General features: G+C 31.1%; 1 protein-coding gene across 3 annotated transcripts in view; it reads right to left on the bottom strand.

Moving 5' to 3' along the window:
- Positions 1-26,438, bottom strand: part of Dhc36C (Dynein heavy chain at 36C) — a 338,056-nt gene that overhangs the window by 79,725 nt on the left and 231,893 nt on the right. For all 3 annotated transcript variants that reach the window (XM_085817779.1, XM_085817780.1, XM_085817781.1), the window contains exons 45-50: positions 25,652-25,881; positions 24,728-25,058; positions 21,921-22,038; positions 8,112-8,197; positions 5,851-5,993; positions 3,503-3,669 (exon numbers count right to left, since the gene is read on the bottom strand). In XM_085817779.1, coding sequence (XP_085673905.1) covers positions 3,503-3,669; positions 5,851-5,993; positions 8,112-8,197; positions 21,921-22,038; positions 24,728-25,058; positions 25,652-25,881 — 1,075 coding nt within the window. The remainder of the gene's footprint in view (positions 1-3,502; positions 3,670-5,850; positions 5,994-8,111; positions 8,198-21,920; positions 22,039-24,727; positions 25,059-25,651; positions 25,882-26,438) is intronic.

The raw sequence follows: 26,438 nt of genomic DNA, 5'->3' as shown, positions 1-26,438 counted from the left end.
TTAGTAATATAATTTGCAGTTAACTGCTTACTTTTATTATATTTACGTAATAAAAATGGATATATTACCTTTTCCACACCAAACGACTACTTTATAGCAAAGAATTCCTAGCAAACTTATAGCTAATCATCAAAATGCGCCATGTAGTTTACACAAGAAAAATGCTGAATAGTGGTGCCATCTATGTCAAATAAGTTTAATTATAATCTAGCCTATTTATTTTTACTGGAACGGATCTCAGACAAGCATTAGAAATAAAATAACGCGAGATACAAGGGCGCCCGTGTGAGACACGGGCATGTGCAAATTTGCCGGAAACTTTCGCCTGTGTGAGACACGGGCAAATGCATTAAGGGGTTAAACCTCAGTAGCACATTCACCACAACAGAACGATAGAGCAGAAAGGGAAAATAGATACTTGATGGAAATGACAAGATGTCTGCTATTAGATTCAGGACTCAAAAGAGAATTTTGGGGTGATGACAGCCACCTATGTACAAAACAGGCTACCATCAAGATCAGTCGAAAAAACACTGTACGAGCTCTGGAATAATAAAAATCTGAATTTAAACCATATCACAGTTTCGGTAGCACAGCCTATTGCCTAGTTCCAAAGCAGAAAAGAAGCAAACTAGATGAAAGAGCAGACAAAGGAATTCTTGTTGAATACAGTGACCATACCAAAGGCTATAGAATTTACATGCCACATACAAACAACATTGTGATCAGAAGAAGTGTAATATTTGATGAAAACATAAAAGAAGAAATACCTCGTCAATTAAATGATCAGAATGAGGAAATAGAATGGCCTTTTAAAGAAAATAAATTGACTGAACCATGTTCAAATGTTACAACAGAGGAAGGAATTGAAACAGAAGAAGTTCCCCTTTTACCGAGAAGATCTCAGAGAACAACTAAAGGAATCCCACCAAACAGATTCTTATACATGGCTAAGAATGAAGAAATCAAAGTTCCTAAAGACTGGAAAGAACTACAAACTTTTCAAAACAAAGAAAAGGAACTGTGGTTGAAATTCATGAAAGCAATTGGAAACAAATGGACATTTAAAACAAAATTCGTTTGGGCAAGACTACGACAAAACATTTGCACCAGTCATAAAGTATACCAAAATAAGGACTATCTTGGCAATAGCAGCTCAAAAGAAGATGCACGTAAATCACTTTGATGTAAAAAACAGCTTTTCTATATGGAGATCTGAAAGAAGATATATATATGAAGCAACTAGAAGGTTACATCTCTGCTTCAGAAGCAAACAAAGTCTGTAAATTAAATAAAAGTATCTACAAACTAAAACAGGCTGTTAAAAACTGGAATCACAAGTTAGCTGATATCCTGCACAAACAAGGATATGTTCAAGGAAAGGCTGATCCATGCTCCTTCACATTAATCGAAGTTGCAATAGTAAACAAATGAACCATACATACGTTCAACAAAGTGGAACATCAGATCATAAATTGTCTGAGGAAAAAACACTTTGGATGAAGAATTGTGTTATGAAAACTTGAGTCGGTAACATATAATTTTCAAAGGTATTGTGAAGTAACCGATGCCACATAATTAATACTTGGGGACTTCAGGATAGATCATTTTAATATTTTCTATTGTTTAATTCCCATTAACAAAGTCTGGCAACAAAATGACTAATAGTATCATGAATACAACCTGGACTCAATTAGCTCAGATGCAGATAAAGACTGAGTGCTTTAATATTTAGGCCTTATTTTGTTATCTATGATATTGTGTCTCTAGGCAAAACCATGAGCTAAAGAAAGTAAATAAAGATTTAATGGAGTTTTTAGAAACCATTAAAAATTGCTCAAAAAGAAAGAACTAAAGCCCCAGAAGCAGCTACAAATGGTGATTGTGGAAGAAGAATTGTCTTCAGAGCAGCTGGAAGGAAAAAAAAAAATATCATAGTTCTCTGATCCACAAAATTTGTTCAAGATGGGTAAAGATGCAAAATTTCATGGAATGCATCATCCTATTAAAGCAGTAGCAAGCTACAATATAATCGTTTTTAACGAGAATGCCATGTCTCACTTTAGAAACATTTTAAAATGTAGACAACAACAAATCTCACTAAACAAATTTTGAGCACAACAAAGGCTCTGACACAAAGAAAAGATAAAAGAAGAACTCTCTTAAAGGTATGTATCTGACATTTTGATGTAATGGAATTCACTTCTATACAATAACACCTGCTTCATTAATCTCCACTTATGCCATCCACTTTCCTTTATATAGGTAAAATAAAATTTCCATCTGTTTTATCTGTTTAATATTGTATCTATCTGTCTTGCTTTACATTAATGATTTCCGTTACTTTAAACTATGAACTAAATACTATGAACAAAGTATTGTTGTAAATATAAATAAATAATCATTTATGGTCCAGGCATGAATTAATTGATTTTATATTAATTCCTATGAGAAAAATTATTTCAGTTTACAAATATTTCAGTAGACAGATGACCTTCAGAAACAAGTTAAACTCATAAACTGAGATTACACTGTACTTCAAAATATGAAAAAAGTTTTAAACGATGCAAATATTCATGTTATGTTATCAACAGTTTCACTTGATTTCCATAGAATGAAAATCAAGCCCCCCCCCCAAAAAAAGTACAAATTGCGAAAGGAATTAAAGGTAACAGAATTTTCAGACATGGAAGAAGAGTCAAAGACAAATGGCAAATGAAAAATTGTTGACAAAGATAAAGTGCCTTTAAGTTGCAAGAAGTTAAATGATTTGTTAAAAAAGGTGCACCAACTTGATTTTGCAAGAGAGATTGACAACACTTTAGGATAGGCATTGAAAAATGCAGTCTGAAACTTAAGACTTCAGTGATTGTCTAAGAATTTCGATTTGGATGGAAATATTGTGAACAATTTTGATTCATATATCAGTATTAAGGATGTCTTCAAGATTCTTCCCAAGGAACCACTGAGTGTTTGATCTTCAAAATGTTTTTACTAGCAGTACTATGTAGTATATTTATGTGTTATTAATAAATAGAAGTAAGATAATGTAAGATCAGTTAAGCATTGCAACTAACTACTATTCTACACTACAGTTACATACTCTTTGCTCAATATTTCTTTAGTAAATAAATTATTGCTATCTTACTTTGCAGCTATTGTGCAAGTATTAGAAAAACTTGTTTTCGAACTAAGTGAATTTTAGATCATTCAACATTATATATATTAGATACTGTAAAAAGTACTTCAAAAGTATTTTCAAATCAATCACAACTTTTGCATTTTATACTTTTATTTGCACTGTAGTTTAAAATGTTGTAAATATGGACACAGCTAAATTTAATGTACACTAGTCTGCATATGTAAATAACGTAATGCATAAACTTTTGAATTTTTTGTAAAACTCCAATTTATATAACTTAAAAAAATAAAAATAAGAGTCAGTTACACACCTATTTACAAACGAGTAAGAGTACACTTTGGTGATATTATGTTTGCTTACCTTCTTTTTCTTTTTGTGCTTGGGCAAGTTTCCTTTCTAATTCAGCCAGTTTATCTTGTACTTCTTTTAAGCTATCCTGTTTCACTTTGAGGGCTGCTAAAGCTTCAGCCAGATCACTTTCTGCATGAGCTAGAGCTTCCTTTTTGGGGGCCACAATTTTGGCAACACTAGATCAGAAGATAATGACGCACTTAAAAAAATTAAATATTGAACTATATGCATCTTAAGTATGTAAACAATTCACAATTTTATGCCAATACATTTATATTTTACATATAAACATATGTATTAATTTTAATACATATTTCAATACCAGAGCCATATTTAGACCTGATAACGCCCTAAGCTATTTGAGATATGGGACTCTTTATAAGTCTGTTATAATATACTTTAATACTATTTATACTATATTTTAATTTTGGGGGGGCTCACAATGTAAACTCCATGGGAGTTTGAGTGGGGAGAATGGATAAACCCACTTAATGGGAAAGGGATCAAAGGGCACTATTTGCATGTATTCACACAGATTGATTTAAAACTTAACAGAAAATACATATATGAGATTGCCAGATTGTCATATGTCATTAATTGTATTATTATTGATTGTGGATTGATTTGAAAATTTGACATAATGACCACTGTGATCACTGAACCACCACTGATATGAGCCTGTAATACCTGTTCAATATTTTTCTTTCAAGTAGCAGTTTTTACTTTTGATGCCATTGGACAGCTTATATAAGCAACAGACTGATGAGTAAATGAAAACAAAAATTTAAACCTTCACCTAATTTTTTACTTACTATATTTTAGAAGTAAAATAATGCTAAGTTATTAGTCTATCTTTACAGTTCTAGGAGTTGACATTTAGAGCAGCAAACAACTGTACAAACTAATGTCCTAAGGATCCTGGAAAGTGAGATAAAAATCCTCTTTTTATACTTAAAACAATAAATGATATGTAGCATTGGTTTATTAGATTACAACAAAGCACTCGAGGGCTATCTGCCTTAAGGGAGCGATGCCTTTGTGGAGGACTTCTTTAAGGGAAACTGGCTCGTATACACGTTACTCATGGGGAAAACCACGAAAACACCCATGCAGCCAGCCCGTTTGTGGGATTCAAACCTCGGACCAAACTACCAGTGTTCAGTGACGTTACCGCTCGGCCGCTGGTGGGCTATGTAGCATTGGACTAAACAGCATATTTCTCACATTTCTAAAGAAAGTAACATGTTAATCAAGAAAAAGCAGTATGAAGATATGTTCTTTTTCTTGTAATTAATTGCAGCATTCTGTTTCATTTAAATATTAGTGTGAAGATAATAAAGTAACAAGTAATTTTATGAAACTGAACATAAGATATAGAATATGAAAGAAAATTACTAATGTAATTTGGCAATAATCCTTTCAATTTCTAAATTTAATTTGGCTACATCACCTTCAAAGAATCTGTACTGCATCATTTATGTCATTATTTCATCTGCAATGATTTGCACTGCTGAAGAGCTCTTGACTAATCACTATTCAAATGTGAAACAAAGGAGCTGAGTTTATAAATATCCCAGCTCTGGAATATGCAGCCTTTTTTTCTAACCTCTCTTGCTTACCTAACGCAGGTCTCATCACCTTACTTTCATCTATTGTTTAAAGATGAGATACACGTATATCAAACTGTGGGGCGCTTATAACATTCATAGTGTTGTGTAAACCAAGATGAGATGTCTTAAGCTAAGCACAAGAAATTATTCGAAAAAAATGTGATGTTGTGCCTGTCAAGCTAGTTGTGTTTTCTGAAGTTCCAGTCATCTAATACACAATTTGTATGTCTACCATATTTATCACTGTTTCGACTACGATTAAAAAAATAATGGGTTCTTTCTATAATATAGGACTGAGTCATCACATCTATACACATCTATCACAATGCGATTGCGCTGCTCTCTTTAAATCAAGAATCACAACTAGCATTAATTAATAAAGCAAACTTATTATATAGCAATAAAACATTTATCATGTAAAATAATTTTTCAGTATTAAACATAAGTAAAAAAGAATTGTCATCAGAAGCCTTGAGAAAATTACACTAGGGAGGTTAATCAATAATTATCAAGGACATAGTTTTCCCCATTTTAATTGTTTTCTGTACACAATTTTAATAGGATATTTATTTTTATTTATTTTGCTAATTTGAAGAAATTACACACACATTTCCAAATTACTTTTCTTACAAACAATGAAAAAGGCACATAGAAACTACTTTTCTTACAAACAATGAAAACTGAAAACGGCACATAGAAATTGTTTTAGGAAATAATATTAAAAATATACATAAAGTGAGCACTTACTGATCATACGAATCCATTGCTCGAACCCAGCGGCATAAACCTTCGGCAGCTGTTGAGGCACTTTTGATTTTTTCTGGGTCAAATTCGGGGTTAGATGTATATTTTTGTCTGATTTCTTTCATAGCTTTTGCAGGGATATTATCCTTAGAAATAACAATGGTAAATTAATGCTAACAATAATTATGTATTTCCAACTGGGTCGTAAAATGTAATTATTTACAAAAGTTAAAACTTTACTTTTTTGTTTTGTTTTGTTATTTGTGTCTGTACGTGGTACAAAGTCTAAAATCTGTATGTCCAATATCCGGATCACTAGTAAATTTTTTTTGAGAATCTTATATATATATATATATATATATATATATATAATAAAGTTTAGGAATGAAGAATATTTTCAAGAAAAAGCAGTAGTCCCATAAAAGGGATTTTTCTCCCACCTAATCGAAATTCCTGTAAGTCACTTTCAAACACCTGCTTGGATAGAATTAAACACTGTGGCCAATGAAAATAAATTGATTTACATTGTGATGACTTTGGCCAGAACCACACTTTCGGCCCTTAAGTGGTTGTGGAAGGAGATAGCATTTTTCTATCTAACCTAAACACAAGAGGAAGTTTAATGGCATATTTGTGTGGAGGTAGATGCTCTTACTAGCTTTCTTTTGTTGGCATAGCAATGGGAAAGGAGAAAGAATTCGATTCTGAGAAACTTAACCTCAAATAATAAGCAAATTGCATTATTCCTTAACTTATTTTTCCCAGCTTATTATATTTTGCAGACTATTTATTACAGCTATCTTATCAAAATCAAATGTGGATTTTTAATTATGTGAAAAATACAGTTAAGAATTAGAAAAAGAGTTTTTCTGTAGCAAGATCTGCAAAGCAAATGCATGTTTCAGTGTCAATTAAGCTAAAATGAGGATTCTGAAAAAAATGTATAAAGGCATATTAATAGTTCAGATAAAAGAGAGTTTATGACTCAAAAATTAATTAATGATTGGTTTGCAAAATCAGTTCATACTCAAGAGCTGGCTAGCATCTGAAACTGGTTGATTTACCAAATGATGCAAAAACTGGCCTTATTAATAGCAACTGTCCAGCTCACATTTCACTTAGTTTCAATAAAAGACAACCTCCATCTTATTCCTTCAAATTGTACATTCATCATTCAGCCAATGGATATTGGAATACTGCACACACTGAAACGCAGATGCAAAGTAGTCTTTTTAAAATCTATGCTACATGTTTTAAACAGTGCAACACCATCTAAAATTTTGTGAAATATTTTAATATAAAATCTGATATGTAGAGCATTGCAAGGTCATGGGAGGATATGCCTGCAAATATTTTTTAAAATGCTTGGCCATGATGATAGCCACACATTTGATGGTTTTTCAGATACCATAAGCAAAGGTGAACAAATACCATCAGTGAACAAATGGATGGCGAAATGTGTCGTATTTTTGTAAATCCAGGAAATACTGCTACCGACAATGAAGGAAGTGAGAAAGAGGTTGCTGGGAATAACAACAAACAAACAAACAAACAAAACAAAACAAAACAAAAAGATTGACAGTTTAATGAGAATTCTTGACACAACAATTACAAGACTTAAACAATGGAATTTTGTAACTAAATTTCCAAATAAATTCTGAATAATTCAGAAATTTCCGAAATCTAAAATTGCTGAAGTTTTGACAATTCCAAATCACAGACTTTGTACTGTGCATGCTCTTATTTTGCAGAGCCAATGGAATTTATGAAATTAAATTTCAGTATTTTTTCCAGGGAAGTAATTTATTATTACCTTTGCAATAAATATTATTCTATGGAACATATTTACAGAAGGCATTCTAAATAAAATTAGTCCGTAGTTATGTTACCTTTACAGCAAACACTGAAAACACCCTTGCATTAATTTTCTCCACTATTAACTATACTTGGTGCAAAATACTAGTATTCCACTACTTTTTCCTCTTAATTATTAGCAGCGTATTTAATTAAGTATGCAAATAATACATATGTCATTACATGAATATAATATGAAAAACAATAAATAATATAAAAAGAAAAAAGAAATAAAAGCATTACATTTGTAACGCATAATTTCCATCTGAATAATTTTTATATTATTGCACTTATTTTTCTATCACTATAGTTTATATCACTTTTAGGTACATGTATTTCAATCAAAATTGCCAACAATAATAATGCAATAGATCCATTTGCATAAAAATGTGTATAAAAATTATAATCACCTTGTCATAGTTTTTTAAACCATCTAAAAATTTCATATCTCCTAACAGTTTTTTAGAAGGACCCCAATAATCTTCAATCATTTTCCCTTTTGAGAAAACAGAAAAATGTGTTATTTATTAAATGTGAAGTATCTAAAAATATTAAATAAAATTTATAATTTTAATAACATCAAGATAATCAATGATAACAAATTCAGCTATTTTTTTTTTAACATAAAACATAAGATATACAAACCAACTAATTTATTTTTGGAGTAGAGAACTTAGGGAAAAAAAAAAAAAAAAAAAAAAAAAAAAACAGCTGTTAAAGAACATACACACAAAAATAATATGATTTTGCAGTAGATGAAATTTAGTTGAAAAGAAAATATATAATGCTGGATGAAATTTATCTAAAAGAATCTGATGTGACCTCCTGCAAATACTGTGTTTTAAATAGGAATAAGCATTTAGTAAAGTATCACTTTGGTTGATAGTTTGCAAATAAATTCTTACTAGTTGTTCCAGTAAACAGGAAGTTTGTACTGTGAAATTTTTGATTGTATTTTATTAAATACAAGTGGCCATGCATAAATTTTTTTAAATACCAAAATAATCAAATGTTTGCCCTTTACTTTTTTTATTAAAAATCGCATTTTATTGGGCAGTTGAATAGCATATAATTTAATTGGCTTTTAATTAAAAAAATTAAGTGTTTATAATACAGAGTGTTTAAAAAAGAATATACGTATTATAAAGTGTTATTTTGTCCAAACTATCGACCACTGCGCCTCGGTTCGGCTATTGGCGAAACGAATACATAGTCTAGTTTATATTAATAGTCGCTAGATGTCAGTTGTCTTCTGTTTTGCGTGGTAACCGTCACATGTTTAAAATGGCTACTCTGCAGCAGAAATCATTTTGTGTTCTCGAGTTTGCGAAGTGCAATTCTGTGATTACAGTGCAAAGACATTTCAAGTTGAGGTACCAAAGTGATCCTCCAATGGCTGGAGCATTCGCAAATGGTATTGACAGTTTGTAAATACAGGATGTGTATGTAAAGGAAAGAATCCTGACCACCACCCTTGTGTTCCTGACAAAAATGTAGCACAAATTAAAACTGCTTTCCAACGTAGTCCTTCAAAATCAACTTGTCATACTAGTGCTGAGTTACAACTGCCTACAATAACAATTTGGCATGTTTTAAGATGTTGGTTGGATATGAAGCCGTACAAGTTACATTTGTTACAAGCTCTGCGCCCTGATGCCAAATGCAAACGTGTGGCATTTTGTAACAAGATTATTGATGCTATTGACAATGATAACACTTTCGCAAAACGCGTCGTGTTCAGTGATGAAACGACTTTTCATGTTAGTGGTCATGTAAACAAACACAATGTTCGAATTTGGGCATACAAAATCTGCATGCAGCCACTGAACATGTACGAGATTCACCCAAAATCAATGTGTTTTGTGCGATATCCCAATCATCTGTTTACGGCCCATTCTTCTTTGAGGGAAACATGGTTAATGGTCAGCAGTATCTCGCTATGTTACAAAACTAGTTGTTTCCAAGGCTGCATGAAGACAACTTTACTTTTCAACAAGATGCCTCATCCACTGGTGTCGCCAAGTGCGCGATTATCTGAATGAAACTCTACCAAACCGTTGGATTGGTCGTCAAGGAGCTCCGACTTAGCATGTCTCAGATGGCCGGATTTGACACCCTGTGACTTCTTACTGTGGGGTTTCATTAAAGACAACATTTATGTACCATCACTCCGACAGAACCTGGAAGAGGTGAAGAACCGGATCCATACTGTCATAACATCAGTGACGACGAACATGCTTGCCCAAGTATGGGAGGTATTTGAGTATTGATGTGATACTGTTCGTGTCACTGATGGAGGACATATTGAACACCTGTAATCTGAACTTGAGAGGTTCGTACATATGTGTGTAAAGTTTCATATTCATATGTCATAGAGTTTAATAAATATATGCAATCGAAATGCTATATTCTTTTTGAAACATGCTGCATATTTAAAATAAATGCTTTAAAATGTATACCATAATTTAATTTTTCTTATATGTTATTTTAATATAATCAACAAATCTAAATTAATTTTGATCTGCATGTATACCCCTGTGATATTTAGGTATCAGTAAAAAATGCTTCATGAGTTTTTGGAATGGAACTACAGCTGTATAGTGACTACTATGCATTTTGGAATGAGTAAGGAGTAAAGTGCTTTTGAATTTGCTATTTGCTCTGTGTTTATCATCGTCAACACTGGAAGAGAACAACAATTTTTTTTTTGGTAGCATGCTTTCATTACAAATGAAACATTGTTATAAAATTAATTTCCTTCTTTGGCTTGATATAAATAAATATCATATCTAGATATAACGAAAATAGCCTTACTATGTATTTTATATTAACTCAATTGTTTTATATATTGACACTATATTTTTCAATGAAAATATGTGAAGAGCTCCAATGAAAGTACAACTTCCATTTTAACATATATAGTTAAAATCTAATATGTTTCTCTCAATCATTATTTTACATGCCTCTACATGGCATACACAAGTTTTAAATTCCAAATTTGAGAAGTTTTAGAAGAAAGAGTGCATCTCATTTAGTAAGCTACTGATTGCTAGAATGAGTTTTAATAGAAATATGCTCTATTTGTTCTTTCCTTACTTTAGAAAAAAGCAATTTTGTGTGAGAGAGTTATAGTTTAGGAAGAGATTATTCAGCTCAATTGCAGGTTGCTATTTATCTGGAAATTAAGCCCTGCAGACCCTACCAGACAAAATAATGAGTTATTGCTGTGTCCTTAATTCATGTACTACTAAGGAAAGTTTTAAAATAACCTTTTTATTTAGTCTGAATATAAAAGGCACAACTTCTGCTATAGCAGAAGGCAACACATTTAAAAAATAAGCTATACATTGGCTCAATATTTTACCAGTATATAAGTCTAAAACAGCTAGCAAGACAATGCAAAAGCTATAAGAATCACTTTTAGACAGAACTGAAGAAAAATTCTAAGAATGTAATACAAGTACACAAGTGTCAGAAGCTCTCTCTCTAATATTCAAAACCCTCAGGACATATACTGTTAACACTAATTTGCATTCTGATGAGGAATATGGAAGAAGAAAGTTATAGTAAAGGTCAAAATCATAATAATCGGTTAATTAATATATGAACCTTATAATATATTTAACTGTAATAAATTAATATGCTTATTTACAATTACCCTTATATTTTATTATTAACTTTACAAAAAAAAAAAAAAAAAAAAAAAAAATTCTGTTGTTACCATGTTTTGTGTGTTACCTTTTTTTTTTTTATTAAATATCCCATTCCTTGTACTTAACCAGAAAATCAAATTCAACAGCAATATCAAATATATATATATATATATATATATATCACACTGAAGAGTAAACATGATTCTCCCATGAAGACCATACTGTTCAAGTTTTTCTTTATTTTTATTCACAACACATCTCACACAAAAACTTATTAGACTGAAATATAATCCAAGTATCATTAATCAGGTAATTCGAGAAAAAGAATAAACAAACCTAGTAAGAAAACAATATCTGTTACATTCCGTATTCTAAACATTTGTTTACATAAAAATTTATCGCAAGACCTGCCGAGAAAAAGATATCACATGATCACAAACGCATAATCATTTTGCCGTCAAATTGCCCAAAGAAGCAATTTGCCCAGAAGGGCTATTAATTTCGTTTTATCATTTTGTGTTGATTCACTATAAATGGTGAATCACTTTTTAAATTGTTGCCGGCAAATAATACAGCCCTATATTATATTTAAAGAAATTAAATAATGAAGGATTTGAATATGGGCATCTGGAAGCCCAAATTTGGAATTTATTTTATTATCTATTTCATATTTTATAAAGCATTTATGAGTTTTTGGTTAAAAACTCAATGATTTCTAAGCAAGCAATGGCAACACTGTATGAAGGGACATTTTTATCTCCAGCATGTGAAATTGTGTACCAAAAATTCTAAAGATATGCTCTTTTAAATATTTTGTGATATTCTGTTGAATTGAATTTTCTGGTTTTCAGTGTGAAGAACATGATATTTAATAAATAAAGGTAACACACAAAATGTTAAAAAAAGCCCCTTTGGTTGTAATAAAAAATTTGAAAATTTACATATTTTTTTTTTTTTTTTAATTTTGATTTACTTTTTTTTTAACAATTTCAAAAACGAATTGATGCAAAATGCCAAAACGAAATTAATAGACCTTCTGGGCAGATTGCTGCTTTGGGCTAATGCAAAAATAAACAGTTAGGCCAGCGAGCAAGAAGGCAGTTTTTAAGTGCAAAAAAATGAAAGTTTAATTTTGGTCCCACTCGGTAAAAAGATAACGGAGACACAGAAAGACTAAATTCACTATTCTGTTAAGTTTCAAATGTATACAAATATGGCTGCTATGGTAAAAAAAAATTAGGCTTAACAGCATTCAAACAACTTTTGTTGATAATTCTACAACTATTGCATGCATGTTAACTAAAAGCATAAAAATCTTAACCAGAAGATATGAACAAAATAATTGAGTAATTTTTAAAGCAAAAATGCACAATTTACCAATATATAAGGGAAATAAAAAACTGAGCACATGATTCTGCCACTGGTACTTTTAGCAGCTTTTGATATCCGCCATGGCTGATGGTTAAGGCATACAGATGAAGATAACAAAACTGGATTTCAACAAATCATTCAATCTTTAGTTTTGCACATATCAAAAATCATCTTTTTACAGACAGGATATTTTTTAATTACAGTGAGAACACAAAAATCTCCATATACACAGGTTTTTATGACATAAGCAGTTTGGACAGGACAGCAAAAGCAGCGCAGGGTCGTTTACAGGATAAATGCTAGGGAAAGGAATGACATAGTTGCTGAGTATTTATACGTAGTAGATGCAGAAAGTACTTGAGGCTGTGATTGGTTAATTTTTAGTTACCTTTTTCAAGCAGCATTATGCAACATGGAAAGATCTTGAATTTGGAATAAGAGATGAATTTAGGGGAAAGAACACCAAATCTAGAATAGTTAATTTTGAGGTCACTAATCGTATTTTGTTATATCCTATTGTTAAATAAATCGATATCATATGAAGAAGCAAGTCGAAAAATAAGAAACGTATCTTTTCACATTTTTTATTGAAACTTAACAACACATGCACAACATTACATCAGCATCCATAGCTCGCACACAGAGAAGAGAACTTGGTGTTGCCAATACGGTAAATATAAATGTACCAAACTAACACGCCTCCTTACATTTATATTTACTAATTACAAACAAACATAGATATAAGCAATCTTTTCATCTTTACCATTTACAATTAAGCATAGATATAAACAATAACATTCAACACTTAACACAAATTATTTTTAAAAAAGTTTCTTTCATTAACTTAAATGTTAAAATCAAAGTTAAACACAGTTTAGTTTACATAAGGACATTACCAAAATCTATTTCATTTCAAGCAAATATATTTAAACAAACATCACTTAAATAAACAGTATACAAAATTTATTTCAATTTCAAACCTTCTCTAAATTTCATAAATTTAATCTTTCCTAAAGACTTAGTAAAGATATCTGCAATATTTGATTCTGAATCAATCTTTACAATTTCAATTACTCCATTTTGAACATTTTCGTGAACATAATGATATTGAACTTCTATGTGTTTTGAATTTTTAGTGAAGTTCCCATAATTAGCAATGGCCAAAGCTCCTGAATTATCTTCATAAATTTTAATGGAGTGAGTTATATCAGCAAAAACATCATTCACAACATTTTTCAAGAAATTAATTTCTGTCACAGCCTCAGATAGAGCAATATATTTGGCAAAAGTGGAAGATTTTGTCACACAATTTTGCTTTTTGGATTTCCAGTAAATTGGATTACCAAATAATTCAATAACAAACCCAGTAGTTGACTTTCTGTCAACAATATCACCTGCCCAATCAGCATCAACATAACAATTTATAATATCAGTTTTAAGATTTTTACTATAGGTTAATTTTAGATGTTTTGTTAAGTACAAATACTTTAAAACTCTCAAAGCGTATTTGAAATGTGTCTCATCATAACAATTTTGAAATCTACTTAAATAATTTACGCTGAAAGATATGTCTGGTCTAGTACCATGACTAATATACAAGAGTGCTCCTATTAGATTTCTATATTTGACATTTTGATTTAAATTAGTCTCCATTGGTGTATCATAAAGCTTTGAATTTTTAATACCATACAGTTTAGCTAAAGATTCAATATAATTTTCCTGACTCAGTGTTAAGATATTACTTTTCTCATTATCATATTCAATATCAATTCCAATGTAGCTTTTTACTTTATTTAAATCCTTCATTTTAAATTTATTATGTAGTTGTTCCTTAATATCATTAATTACCTGATTATCTCTGCAACATATTAACAAATCATCAACAAATAAAAGAATATATACAAATACATCATTTTCAGATTTTACATAAAGACAATAATCATATTTACTTCTACGAAATTCTAGACTCTCAATATACTCGTTAAAACACTCATACCAAGCACGAGGGCTTTCTTTCAACCCATATAGTGCTTTCTTTAATTTATACACTCTATTCGAATTATCATTATAGCCTTGTGGCTGTTTAACATAAACCTCAGACACAACATAACCATTTAAAAAGGCAGTCTCAACATCCATTTGATGAATATTTAAATTATACTGACAGGAATATGAAAGTAACAATTTTAAGGTTTGCATCTTGATGACAGGGGAGTAAGTGTCCTCAATACTATCTTTTTGCTGGAAACCTCGAACCACTAATCTAGCTTTAAAAACGTTACCTGGTTTTCTTTTGAATACCCACTTCACATCTAGAATTGCTTTATCCTCTGGTTTAGTCACTAGTGTCCAAGTGTTATTTTTAACAAGACTGTTCATTTCACTGTCCATTGCCTCTTTCCAATGTCCAGCCTCACTGCATGTTGTCGCCTCCTCAAAGTTAACTGGAACTGTAGCATCACAAAAATTTGCACTAACACAGTAGTATCCGAATTCTTCATGAAATCGAACTGGTGGTTTGATTTGCCTTTTTGGTCTCATTCCACTTTTTCTTTCATCTTCATTTATCACACTGTCCTTGGAGTTATCATTACTCGATTCACACAACACTTCTTGAGGTTCATTTTTCTTATTTGTATCATCATTCTTATCTTCATAATCACAACCTACATACATTATGTCTTCTTCAATAATATCAACATGTCTGGCAACTATTATTCTGTTATTCATCAAAACTCTATATCCAACTTCTGTATACCCAAGTAAAATTCCAAATTCAGCCTTTTTATCCCACTTCGACTTTCTCTTTTCTTCTGGTATTCTTACATACACTCTACTTCCGTATAATTTCAATTCATTAGCAGATGGTTTCCTATTGAAAAATATTTCATATGGTGTCTTCTTTACAATAGTATTTGTTAATGTCCTGTTTTTCAAATAAGCAACAGTTTTAATTACTTCAGGCCAGTAACGTCTGTCAACTTTTGCTTCGGCTAAAAGACATGTTGCCATAACCATTATAGTTCTGTTGTAACGCTCAGCAGTACCATTTAATTCGTGTACATATGGTGGGCATGACTTTATCTTGAAACCTTTTTCTCTTGCAAATTTGTATATCTTGCTATTCATATATTCACTACCATTATCACATCTTAGTTCTTTGATAGTCTTCCCTGTTAAATTTTGAATTTCATTTACATATTCAATTAAGCAATCAGAGACTTGATCCTTAGATTTGATACAATAAATTTTTGCCAACTTGCTATAATCATCAATAAAACTCACAAAGTATTTCTCACCATTACATCCAATTGTTCTGTGAGGTCCATTTACATCTGTATGTATAATCTCCAGAATATCTTCTGCTTTTCTTCTATTATTCTTGAATGGTAAATTGTGCATTTTATTTTCAATACATATGGCACACTTCATATATTCGGTTTCTATTTCTTTAGGGATTCCTTCTAATAGCTGATCTTTGCACATAATATCCAGATATTTAAAATTTACATGTCCAAATGAACGGTGCAATTTTTCTTTTAACGTTAACTTACTGTTGGTCAAATTTGCAAATATTTTACTATTTTTAACATAACTCTTTACTTTATATAATCTTTCTTCTTTCTTTGCTACTGCTACTAATGAACCATTGACATCATATATTTTAGAAAACTTTTCTTTTGAAACTATTTTATGATTATCAGTAATCTTCGAATAACTTAATAAATTTGCTTTCATTTCTTTTACATAAAATACATTCTTCAATGTTACAATAGATTCAGAGTTATATACAGGAAAAGAAACTATTATATTGCCAACCTTTGTAGCTTTCAAAATCCTTCCGTCACCAACTTTCACTTGAATAGGATCCTTCAAAGTGACTTGCTCTTTGAAATATTCATCAATGTTTATAATGTGGTCTGTGCATCCGCTATCCAGTAACCAATCGATTTCATTTTTATTCATCACAGTATTTGCACTGGAACTTGTCATGTTACTTTCAATAACAGTGGTGTGAAAACTATTGCCTTGATGACTGTTTATTCTCTGGTTAGAATATGTTCCACGTTCACGATGTCCACTAAAAGCACGACTACGTCCTCGATTGTTTGAAGAACTTCGACCGCGATAATTAGTGGAGCCATTAGAATGATAGTTCCTTTGATGGACATGCCAACAATTCTTTTTAATGTGACCAGGTTTTCCACAATTATAACAGACATTCCCTTGTGGACCCGATTTGCTTGTTTCGATTTTGAACACATTTGATTTTTCTGCTGGTGCACGATCTTCATAATCATTTTTCTCTTCAAGTAATTTTGATTTGATTTTGCTCTTTAGGTAATCGACTGTTCTGTCCTTCTCTGGTAATACATCTACTAAGTCACCAATGTGACTGTAATTTGAAGGTAATGCTCTTAGCATATAGTTCAATTTTTCTTGTTCCGTCACGGTGGCGCCGGCATGTTTCAGTTCGTTCACATACTTCTCAAAATCATCGAAAAATATATTTACATCAGGATAATTTTTCAGTTTCACACATTCTAAGTTATTTCTACAAACAATTTGTAGAGATGTTGAAGTTTTTAAATACATTGCATCAAATTTCGTAATTATATCAAATGCAGTCTCACACTCGTGAATGTATTCCAATTGCTTGTTTGTTATGGCACCGTAAATGTAATTTGTAGCTTGTATATCCTTTTCTTCCCATTTTTCCACGTCATCGTTTTCACTGACTTTTCACTGAACCACATCTTTACACTTTTTAAATTGAAGAAATTTCATCATAAGCACTTTCCAATTAAAATAGTCTGAACCATCAAATAGCGGTATGCCGATATCGCTTCTTGTACATGCCATTTTTACGCTAGTACCGGTAACTTTTAAAACAAATTATAACTACTAAATTCTTCATTCATATTCACAAACCACGAGAACTGCTACCATGTTAAATAAATCGATATCATATGAAGAAGCAAGTCGAAAAATAAGAAACGTATCTTTTCACATTTTTTATTGAAACTTAACAACACGTGCACAATATTACATCGGCATCCATAGCTCACACACAGAGAAGAGAACTTGGTGTTGCCAATATTGTAAATATAAATGTACCAAACTAACACCTATGTAAGATAAAAATATGAAAGCAAACTTCTAAATTTAATTCCCTATAACCTCTTTTATTTTTTATTTCATTTGGGAACTTATCTATCTGTCTTAAAAACAGAGCTGTAAGTCTAAACTGCGTCATTTAAATTAATAATGCGATCTTATGTAACCCTTAATGCAGATGAATCTTGACCAATCACCAAATTCTAAACCAAAACTAAAAAACTCAAACTTTTCACTCCTTCCCTTCTTTCTTTGAATGTCACTTTTGCTTTCCTCTTCGCCAAATGCTTTGCTGTAATCACGTATGAGCTGCTATATTCGCTTCCATGGCAATAATATCAAAAATTGCAAATGGTCTTTAATAGGCACAAGTGGAGTGCCAAGTGAATTGTGGCCACAAAATGATAATTTAAATAAAAAAAAAAAAAAAAGGAATTTAATCCAGCTTGTCTGCTGCTTCTTCAAAATGGATGGACGCACTAAACATCCAGTATCTACACCATCAGTATTTTTGTGCATTTGCATCTCAGTGTTCTTATTTCAGTGCTTACAAAATTGTTCTGTCATTACATTCTTCGGCAAGTTCTAATTATGAAGAAATCTACACAGGTTTGTTAACACTAGAATGGCGGTAGGGGTCATTTCGACCCCTGAACACTTTTGACCATTGATTACTTTTGTTTTATTGGAAGAAATCGTTTGGAATTTTTTGACTTTTCCTAAATAGATAACAAATATTTGTAAAAAAAAAAATTCAGCATTGTAGGTTTGTTAGTTTTTGAAATATTGGTATGTATTCCCAGAATGGCGGACAGGGGTTATTTTGACCCCTTTACTTTTATCCCTCTGTTTGCTTGAGGCATTGTCAAATAACCCATAAAAAACATTCACTGATAAGGATTTTTTGATTGCATTCATACTATCTCCCAGATGGATAAAAACCTGGGTGATCTCACTACTTTGTAATGTCTACATAAGTTGTTGTTCCCTAGTTTGCAATTATTTATTTGTTTGAAGAAAATATTGCAAGAAAGGTAGATGCAGGGTTTTTCATGCTTACATTTCTTTTCAGAAATAGTTTATTTTACAGATGTATTTTCCCGTTTGTTAGTTCAGTTTACTTACTGCCGGTGATAACAGTTAGGACAGATGTTTTCTTGGTAATCCCAAATCAGTATTTCAGTACATATGAATTCTGCTGTCAAGTTCATTATCACCTTTCCTTTACACTGTGAGAATCTTATGCTAAAATATATTCCCTATCATTTTCTGATAGTCAAATTTTCTGACGATTTTCCAACTTTTACAAAATATGCCTAATAAGCGGAAAAGATGTGTAATGTGTATACGAGTCAGTTTCCCTTAGAAAGTCCTCCACGTTTCAATAAACCAAACCAATAAGCGGAAAAGAGGTCTTACGGATGAAGAAATTAAAAAATTGTTGCAGGAGCTATCTGAAAATGAGTCTGACGGAGGTGAAATTTATAATTTTTCTGTAGAAACTGAAGATGAATTCCAGTGAATCCGAGGACAGCGAAGTAAATGAAGAACTCAGCAAAAATAAATGGGCAAGAATGGATCAGGGTATTTGCAAAACTGTTTTTACAGCTCCTGATAACACTATATGGAAAGAAATAAATTTCAAAAATTCAGTCTACGGCCGTGTTCCTGCTAATAATGTTCTAAAAGAAACAGCAGGACCAACATCTTTTGCAAAAAGTCATGTTTCTGAGGACAAAGTGTCTAGTGTTTTCAAGCTTTTTATTGATGATGATATCTTACTGCAACTAAAGAAATGTACAGAATCTGAAGCTCACTGGCAACTTGGAAATAAAGGCTGGAAGTTATCTCTGGCTAAGTTAGATGTTTTTGTTGCTATATTGTATGTTCGAGGAGTAATAGGAGCAAAGGGCTTAGGTTTATACTCCTTGTGGTCCGCAGCATGGGGAATACCATTTTTCAAAGAAACTACCTCAGATAGATTCAAAGAAATAAAACAATTTTTAAGGTTCGATGAAAAGACAACAAGATCTACTCGATTACAAATTTAGTTTGTTAGTTAAGTTAGTTTGCTCTTGCAAAGTTAAGTTTGCTCTTGCATCACACATGTGGAACAAATTTATTGAAAACTGCAAAATGTTCTACCGGTCAATATAAAATATTACAGTTGATGAACAATTATTACCATCTAAAGCTAGGTTACACAATATATGCCTAATAAACCTAACAAATTTGGAATAAAATTTTCGTTATCTATCGACATTGATACTAAATACCTCTTGAATGGATTTCCTTATCTAGGAAGAGATAAAACAAGAAATCCTCAATTACGTTTGTCTGAAAATGTTGTCATAAAATTAATGGAGCCACATCTATACAAAGGGAGGAATATTACCACGGATAACTATTTTACTAGCATTAAATTACCAGAAATGCTAAAATAAAAAAAAAATACAACTATGGTCAGCACAACGAAAAAGAAAAGAAGAGAAATTCCTATGTCGTTGGAAAATATGCGTAGTAATCTTTATACATCAACAATAGTTGAACATGATAATATTACACTTACCATCTATCAAGGCAAAAAGAAACAAAAGCGTTTTTGTTTGGAGCTCATTAAATTCTACTGTAAAAACTGAAGTTGCTCGATTCAATAGCATTTTACAACACAACAAAGTATGGTGTGGATATTTGTGGTCAGATGTGCCGAAAATATTCAGTTAAATCGGCTTCTAGATGATGGCCTGTATATATCTTTTTCAATATTTTGGATCACGCAGCTTTGATTGCCTGGATAACTTATAAAAGTGTAACAGAAAACACCATTAACAGGAGAAATTTTCTACTGAAATTAGGAGAGGACTTAGTGGTACATATGGCTTCAAAACTCCCAAAGATCCTTCCTGAGTCTTCAGAAAAAACGCATGAAAAGAAAATGGATATAAAGAGAAAAAAGTGTCAAGTACAGAGATGCAATGGAAACAAATCTCAAGGATATTGCGCATCTTGTTCCAAAGTTGTGTGTAGAAAATGCACTGGAAAAATTGTTAAAATTTATTTTTGTATCAACTGCATTAATTCTTAATATGTATGAGTAATCTCTAATATTTTAAACATTAAATAGAACTGAAATAAAATGCTTTACATATTCCATTCAGCTACCCATATAATGATATAACTGAAATATCAGAGATAATTTCTCATTTCTGGATTTAGAGTGAATTATCCTCCAAGTAAGTACACAAAAAATATTATTATATAAACTGTGTTTTATTTTAATTAACATTAGTTTTAATATTTGAAAACATTTATTTGAAATCAATTCTTATACCAAATTAATGAGTTATTTGAGTAATTGTAGTATGATCCAATTGATCGCCATGTACTCGATACATTTACAGTATTTTAAAAAGTCAATAAATTATCATGTGATATTAAATATAAACTATGAAATACATATAAAATACATATTTTTGCCAATGTCTGGCATTTAAAATTGTTTTACAGATGTTATACTTTCCTCGAAGGATCAAAATGACCCCTTACCGCCGTTCCACGTAGGTACGATTTTCTCGACGTTCTAGTGTTAAGCTATGTTCACAGTGAATCCTGGGAAAAGTCCAGTTTCACCGAAGATTTTAACGCAAGTTTGTGCAGCATTCTCAATCAAATCATTCATGTCATGTCATCCAACCGCAGTTTCATTACATATATACTTTCCTTTTTAAATCTCACTGCAACTGAAATCATCATAAATTGCAAAAATTTATATAATCAGTACAAGCAAATATACATCTGTTATATGCAGTTCAAAAGAAATATCATTTACATAAACAATGCAGTGAATGTTTAAGTTATTAAAATATTTTTTTAAAAAAATGAAAGTATATTCTTTCCCATTTGCAGATATATAGCATAATAACCTTTCCTTGTGTAATAATTTAAAAAACAAATATTAATTTACACCCAAAAAATTATAGCAGTTTTAGACAGTTATCTAAAATTATCTCATCAATATCTATTTTAAAAGGGAAAAATAAATAAATAAAAAAAAAGGGGACAAGATTTGTAACATACCAGTTCCAGCAGGATCAGGTATTCTATCAGGTTTGATACCTCTTAAAACACATATTGCTTCCATGACAAGTTTTACACCAGCTGGAGGACTTTTCATTGACTTTACTACAGTTATATCCTGGAAGCAAAAATTTCAAAAGTATACGACAGGCTAACACCTGTGATATTAAGCCTTATTAAAGCTGTATAAAAAGGACTGCCTGGCTGAATATCTCCTGAACAGCTGATAATAGACATATGCCTCCAGGTAAATAAATACATAAAGGAAGTAAGCTTTCAGATTATGATACTTTTACTAAATATTTACAAGATTATAATGTTTTTCTGCATGGTCCATATAAAAATGAAAGTTCTGAATATTTTTTAAGAAAAGATATCAAGTGAACTTGTCATACTCTGATTTCATCTGATTCATTTTTTTTAAACCTGAAACCAATGTCCACATCCAGTCATTTAAGAGACATTTAGCTATACAATCTTTATGAAGCACTTTATGTAGCACATGGCATGTATTTAGGAAAGAGATCATTTTACTGTGTTTATAAAAATTAGTTTATTTCATTAAAAATATTAAAATCTTTTACCGTAGAAATTAAATTTAGCTTGTCCTAAATCAGTTCGTGTAATTTTAGTCTCAGGCATTACAAAATGGACAAAAGAGATCTTATTTCTATAAAAACTTTAAACATGACATGAAAAATTAAATTATATATATTATTAGCTAATATATAATAACTGAGGAAAGAAAAGAATTTATAATGCAATATGACACTGTATCAGATACCTAATTGCAATTAGAAAAATACCGTTTCTAATTGCAATTAGGTATCTGATACAGTGTCATATTGCAATTAGGTATCTGATACAGCTTTAAACAATTTAACTGGAATTTTGTTTTTCACTTTTTTTCCCTCTTAAAACATTTAATGCATTAGTACATGTTATGCTTCATCAAAGTTTCCTAAGAAACAGGCAAAACAATGATGGAAATTTTAATCCATTGAAGTACCAAAAAATAACAATTTTTACACATTTAGAAAATCAGCTAAAGATAGCTCAAAAAGAAGCAGGAGATAATGCTGCAGTTTTCCTCTACACAGGATGAATAACATAAATTACATAAGGCTTACCAAGCAAAAAATAAAATCACAGAATACAGGACAGGAATTAACATATACAGAACACTAGGGCTTTACCATATGGTGATACAGATAATGTCCTATGATGCTACTGATTTAGTGAAGCATCCTACAGTCTCTATGCTAACTTTCCAAAACAATTTTATTCTGTTATTATTTAGAACAGTGTGTCCAACCGATTTTGCCTTAAGGGTTACTTTTAAATTTCTGCCATGCCTTGCAGGCACCCAGTGTTTTATGTCTGAAAAATAACAATCTCATGAAAATATGCAATTTTACTACATAATTTTGTGTTTCCAAGTGTAGATTCAAACTAATTTAATTTCAAATTTGAAAATAAAGAAAAGCACATACTAACAAACTAATTACTAATACAAGAAATGTAACTATCAAACTGTTAAATTATCAAATATTTCCTTAAGCCATTGACATTCTATTAATGAGATACTAGATTACTAATATTCTCTAACTGCAGAGACATTAGGATTTTTTGGAAGCAGGAGACTTGAAAAATGAGCAATGCCCTCGCCAGGAATCGAACCACGGACCTCTCAAACACCTGCCTGAGCGTGCAGACCACTACACCATGAAGGCAGGAGGAATACCTTATATACTCCCCATTTTAAAGGGCATCTGGGGATTAGGGGACGCAATCACCAAATCCTGGTGGTGGAAAATTCAACCACCACCTTTTGTTTTTTAGTTTGGGCGCCACTGTAGAGACATTAGGATTTTTTTGGAAGCAGGAGACTTGAAAAATAAGCAATGCCCTTGCCAGGAATCGAACCAAGGACTTTTTGAATGCACGCCAAGTGTGCAGACCCCTACACCATGAAGGCACGCTAAGAAGGCGGGAGAAATACTTTATAAAATTTGGCATATATTCTAATCACAGGATGCTACGGAAATTTTCCCTTCAAAAATTAACTTTTGTGAGGACAGGCTTTCTTTTTTCTACTTTAAATCATATTTTTAAATTTTTGGCTTTATCAAAAATACGATTTATTCTCATTTTTTCATTTATTTTTTTATTCATCTGCTCTTTTTATCCATTTCTATTATTTACTGTTGAATAGGTATTGAAACTCAATATCGCTTTAATCTTCAAATAGGATAGATTAATTCTCGATATGGGACCTCAACCAATGACACTATAATTGCTCTCTACAAAACTGGCCTAATTTCTTATAAATATATTTCTTAGAGACATGTAAAATGTTGTTAAGACATGACAGATGCTAAAATCCTATGTCCCTAATTTCTTCTTCAGCTATTTTTACAAATATTTTAGTCACAAAAATACAAATAGCATCTACTAAATAAAATAAATCAGAAAATGTGATGTAGCCGTTCGGCGGCTGGAGGTCAACTGACGTTTTTTCATATCGCCACGAGATGGCATTTAAATAAAATAGTTCGGTTACAGTTCATGGAGTTGAATAAAATAGTTCAATTACACTTAAATAGTTCTGTTACAAAAATAATTTATGCATTACATCAGAAGTAAATAATAAATAATGCTCAAAATAAATTAATAAATATGTAAAAAAATTATAATACAAATTAGGACCAAATCATAATATAACAGGATACAGCTAAATAAAGACAAATATTTATGCTTCTTACAATAACATATTGGGAAAGAAAAAAAAAAAAAAGAAGACTTACAGCAGGAGTCAATATATCTAAAGCAGCTAAAGCAGCTTCAAGAATCGGGACAGCTTTAGCTAGATCCGAGTCACATTCATCTTTAATAGCTTGTGCAGCTGCAGCCTGCTCATTTGCTACAGCTTCATCTTGTTTGACTACTTTTTCCACTTCAGCAACATCTGCTGATTCAGCTTGAACTATTGCCATTTGTTCCTCAACTTTTTTGCCAGCAATAACTAAAGTTGGCTGAAGACTAGTCAATTTTTCTTGCATTTTAGTTACAGCATATGCAGCATTTTGAAGTTCTTGCAAACCAGTTTCATAACGTTTTTTTGCATTCAATACTGACCTAGAAGTTGAGACATATCATTAATTATTCTATAGAACACTTTAAACTCATAAGTGAAAAATTTACAAAGTTGAAAAAAGGAGATCTGATAATGATTTGGGCAACATAACCTGAAAAGTAAACAACCTCAGCAAATACTATAATGACTGAAAATAAATTTTACATAATATTAAAAGAGAAAATATTTTTGAAAGAAGTTAAAAATGCTTATTTATTTCTTTATTAAGAGATAACTTGTGAGATTTTCTTTGCAGTTAATACAGTTGAAAGAAAAAGCATTTATATATAAAACTATCTTCTGCACATTTCATGGATGCCGACAAATACTCCCCCCCCCCTGTAAAAACATACAGTATTTCTAAGCAAATGAATAGAGACCCATACAAGAAATATTCAATCACAAGATTTACAGAGAAAAAACTAATCTATTTATTTAACAGCATAATAAAAAATCATTCCAGATGAATACTTCCTAACATGATTAGATAAATCATATAATATTTGACAAACATCAGTTTTCTAAGTGCAATAAGATAAAATTAATGAACAGTTTTAACAAGACATAAACTTCAGTAAAAATTACTAAAACATACTTCCTTTTTTTTTCCAGAAGAGTATTGAATGTAGAAATTAGTTCTAAAAATGAAGTGGGTGTAACATAATTATGTCGCTGCAACTTTGTAAAATAAAGTTGTGAAAATTCCTCTGTAGTAGTATGGAAACTCTTACACATGTATATACAGCCATCCCTTTCATTTTCTGCTAGTTCAACTTCTTCAAGGAATTTGGTAGCAACAGCTTCAAGGGCATCCTCAGGCCATGCCTAAAAATATTATATCATAAAATGATAAAATGTGGATATTCAGAGAACATTCAAACATAAAAATAATTAAAAATATATTTCCAAAAATATTACATTAAATCAGTTTTGTCAAACATATTTCAGACTACACAGATAAAATGTATTTTTAAACTGTCCAGTAAATGAACTGATGTGAATTCACTTTTACAAATAAACTGTTTTTTTATAACACAATTCAGAAGCTCTGAAAAATTTTAAGTAAAGTAATTTTGGGCACATATGTCACAATAACATACCATTTAATGTAGGTTCTAGTGGCTGTACTGTATTTTTGCCAGCATTTTTTGATAATCTAATGAAACAGATTTTCAGATTATGAATGCATTTTGATAAAGAGGTTGGCCAGCACATCAGTTTTTGACAATTCAGTAAGGCTCTTGTAATTCATAAACATTTTACCATGCAAGTAACCTTTACAGGCAGAAAAAGATAAACAATCTGAAGGAATAAGGTATAGTCTGCAAAAGTACTATTGTCTAATAAGTGTTTTGCAGTTTTCAGCATTATCAAACATAATG

The sequence above is a fragment of the Stegodyphus dumicola genome, chromosome 5 (assembly GCF_044657685.1).
Source record: "Stegodyphus dumicola isolate Sdum_Otavi_A_Nest chromosome 5, ASM4465768v1".
Classification (NCBI taxonomy): domain Eukaryota; kingdom Metazoa; phylum Arthropoda; class Arachnida; order Araneae; family Eresidae; genus Stegodyphus; species Stegodyphus dumicola.
This window is presented reverse-complemented; position numbering and strand designations above follow the sequence as displayed.